Source organism: Loa loa, assembly GCF_000183805.2.
Source record: "Loa loa unplaced genomic scaffold supercont3.109, whole genome shotgun sequence".
NCBI classification, from domain to species: Eukaryota; Metazoa; Nematoda; class Chromadorea; order Rhabditida; family Onchocercidae; genus Loa; species Loa loa.
In genome coordinates, this window is record NW_018108289.1 from 186,660 (window position 1) to 190,517 (window position 3,858).

The 3,858-nt window shown below is 21.6% G+C and overlaps 1 protein-coding gene across 1 annotated transcript in view; it reads right to left on the reverse strand.

The window, feature by feature from the left end:
• Positions 1 to 1,119: 1,119 nt before the first annotated feature.
• The window catches only part of LOAG_17663 (carboxypeptidase A1), a gene marked incomplete at both ends in the record, with an annotated part of 6,405 nt that continues 3,666 nt past the window's right edge, over positions 1,120 to 3,858 (reverse strand). Inside the window, 5 exons of the mRNA XM_020450326.1 lie at positions 1,120 to 1,685; positions 2,028 to 2,201; positions 2,514 to 2,603; positions 2,773 to 2,857; positions 3,161 to 3,299. Of these exons, the coding sequence (XP_020306021.1) occupies positions 1,120 to 1,685; positions 2,028 to 2,201; positions 2,514 to 2,603; positions 2,773 to 2,857; positions 3,161 to 3,299 (1,054 nt within the window). The remainder of the gene's footprint in view (positions 1,686 to 2,027; positions 2,202 to 2,513; positions 2,604 to 2,772; positions 2,858 to 3,160; positions 3,300 to 3,858) is intronic.

Here is a 3,858-nt window from a genome sequence, read left to right on the forward strand (position 1 = left end):
AATAATAATAATAATAATAATAATAATAATAATAATAATAATAATAATAATAATAATAATAATAATAATAATAATAATAATAATAATAATAATAATAATAATAATAATAATAATAATAATAATAATAATAATAATAATAATAATAATAATAATAATAATAATAATAATAATAATAATAATAATAATAATAATAATAATAATAATAATAATACAATGATAAATATTTAACTTATTGTTTAAGTATGCAATTTGCATAGCATTTATTTTCGTTTTGTATCCCTCAAACTTTTTCACTTTCACATTTTTCCATTTTTATAATCTATTCAAATTCATTCCTATTAATTACATTACAATGTACTGTAATGACAATGACGTGATTCCTTATCATTTTATCATCCTTTATTATTGTACAAGGATATTTTCCTATCAAATAACAATAATATATTTGTTTATTCAATTTCATTGATTTAATGTTTAATTTAATTCCTTTATTTGATTTATATTAATAGTCATAATATAAAGAGTGATAGTAAATTGTACAACAATTAACAGTAGTAATACAGTTTCATGATGCAATAATTTTAACGCGGAATACTGTAATGAGAAAAGCTTTCATTTCATCACAAAACAATAATTTCATTTTTCGTGCTTTTCATTTTCTCCTTCTTTTTTTTTCTTTTCGTTGAAAATTATCGAGATCGAAAATACAAATAACAAAATTACATATGGCAGCATACTGATAATAATTCATTCATTCAAATAATATGATATATCATAATGATTTTAAAAAGATCAAAAATTTAATTTCAATTTTAACTTTTCCCCTATATATATATGGATATATCCTAAAATTCATTATTGGTTTTAAATTCGTTTGAAATTTTTAAATTGCATTTACTAATTTAATCCGTTACCATCACTACCCGTAATTTTGTTAAATTTTTAATTTTATTAATATCACAAAAACCAAAACAAAAGAAAAAAATGATAAAAAAGCAATAAGTTAAAAAAATTATTTTATTTTTTTTCTTATGTTAACAATTGAATTAAATTTTCTCAAATGAAACAAAAACAAATTTATTTTAAAAGATTGTTTAAATTTCAAAATAATTTTATTAATTATTTTAAATAAATGCAATATTCACAAGTGCGCATGCATTGCATTTTCATCATTTTATACTGTTCCATGCATATATTTGGATTAATTTGTAACCAAAATTTACATGAATTTCGAATATCTTTACAATTTGAATTTAAAAATTGCCTATGAGTGCTATTGCTAAAATGATTAATTGTTGTTGATGATGATGATGATGATGATGATGATGATGATAATGATGATGATTTAGAATGAAATATTATAGGCGATGTAATTCGATGAGTTTGATTTAATAATTTTAACTGGTTGGTTATTATTGCTTTATGATTTGAATGGATAATTTGAAATGGTTTAACAGCATTTGTTATCAATGAATTATTTTGATTATTGATAGATTCGATAAAATTATTAATTTTATTCGTCAAATTATTTGATTGTACCAATGTATTGGTACCATTTTGAAAATAAACAATTGAATTATTGATCGATCTCGAGCGCATATTATCATCAATGTTTGGAAGTTCAGGTGTAATTTTAATACCAGCTAATGTACGAGAAATTCCATCAGTTTGTTGAATTTTTCTTGCTAAAATAAAAATATTTCTATTAGCCTAAAAAATGAAAGGAAAAATTACAATAATTACTAATAATTTTAAGTAATAACATTAAAAAAAGGACAAAAAATTAATGATATTTCGATTATAATGAAAATTAAAAATGAATTTGAATTTAGTTGAAAAGAAAAAAAATAATCAGAAAAAATAGGTAAGAAAAAACCAATAATAATAATTTATTTTAAAATAATAAAAAAGGAAACGTAATTTTTAAATCGAAAAATTACAAAAACAAAAATTGAAAATGAATTTGAATTAAATTATTTAAAATGAAAAGAAAAAAAAAGTCTTGAAGAAAAAAAAAAGAAACTAACATATTTTATGTTTGATAAATTGGCCTAGTATAGAGAGAGATTCATTGGTTATTGATTTTACATTTAATAATTCATTAGCACGGATGGCATCATCTATGACTGTTCGAACGCCTTCCCAAGTTTCAACAGCTGTTGGAATCAGTTCATTTTTATTTAAAATAAATCCATTTAATACTGAAAATTCGAATTTATAAAATAAAATTTTGAATTTATAAAATAAAATATAAAATAAAGTTTTGTACTGTATACGGAAGATAGCAAATTTTTTGAAGACTACTGAGTGTTTTAATATTATTTTTAGTTTTCTTTTTTGTTTAAAAAACTTAAATCTGGATATAAATTCTATTATTATTTTTTTTTAAACTATAATCTTCTTATGCGTCTTAATTTATGATAAACAAAAGTTGAATTTTCAAATTTGATTTTTTTTTAATTCGAATTAATATTCAATAATTATATGATCGATTAGTCAAACGATCAACATACATTCTAATTGAGGCCGAAGTTCAACCAAATAAACAAATTTTACTCCAAGTGTATTTTTAGCCCAATCATCTGAGCCACCAGATGCTGGTGCTGAAAATTTCTTCATCAATTATATTCAGTCATTTCATTTCAACATATCATGCATTAAAATAATTAAATAAACAAGAGATGGCAATAAATCTTGACAAGAAATTTTCAATTTTAATTTAAAATTAAACTATTTTTCTTCTTTTTAATTTTATATACACTAATAATTAACCTAAAATATCAGCACCAGTACCAATCCTATATTGTGTTCCATAAACTCTCTTCAATCGATTAACTGCACGTTTTGCTGTACGTTTCTAAAAAATAATTAGAAAATTTTTTTTTTAGAAAAATTTTAAATAAAGAAAAAAAGGGAAATTTTCAAAGAAATTATCAAAATTAAAATCCATTATTAAATTTATTCAAGAATTAAAAATTCATAAGAAATATAGTGAAATTATGATAAGCAAATGATTTTTTTTTCATTAATGATTATGAAGAGCAAACTTAATGCTAAGTCTCTTTATTAGCATTATCATATTTGTAAAGTAAACATTATTATAGCAAACAAGTATTATTGATAGTAAGTAATCAATTAATCAATTAATTAATTAATTAACCAATTGTGCATAATTATCAGGAAATGATTCCACTTCATGACTGTATGGATGTATCCATAGTTGTGCGTATGTGTGAAGCGTTATAAAACCATCTAATTTACCTCGCATTTCAGGTGATAATAAGAAATCTCTTACTGCTCTGAAATTAATTCAATTACACTTATTGCGTTAATCCATTTAGATAAATTTCATTATGCAGCAATTCTTTTTGTCATTTTTTCTTTCCTTAAAATGAAGATTTGGAATTTTACAAATTTGAATTGTATGAAAATATTAATTGAAAATTAAGCCATTCTATTCCATTTGTTAGCTTAATATACAATTTGATATTATATAAGATATTTGGAAAATTTTTTGCGAGTTTTTATTTTTGATTGATTTAATAAGGAAAAGAGAATTATTATTTGCATTTTTTCTTTAAAAATTCGTTTTTTAATCCTTTCATTTTTCTTTTCTTGCAGTTGAGATTAAATCCATTCTAATATTTAACAACACGATGATATTCATTGGATAGGAAGATTGTAGATCACGATGATATTCATTGGATAGGAAGATTGTAGATCACGATGATATTCATTGGATAGGAAGATTGTAGATCACGATGATATTCATTGGATAGGAAGATTGTAGATCACGATGATATTCATTGGATAGGAAGATTGTAGATCACGATGATATTCATTGGATAGGAAGATTTG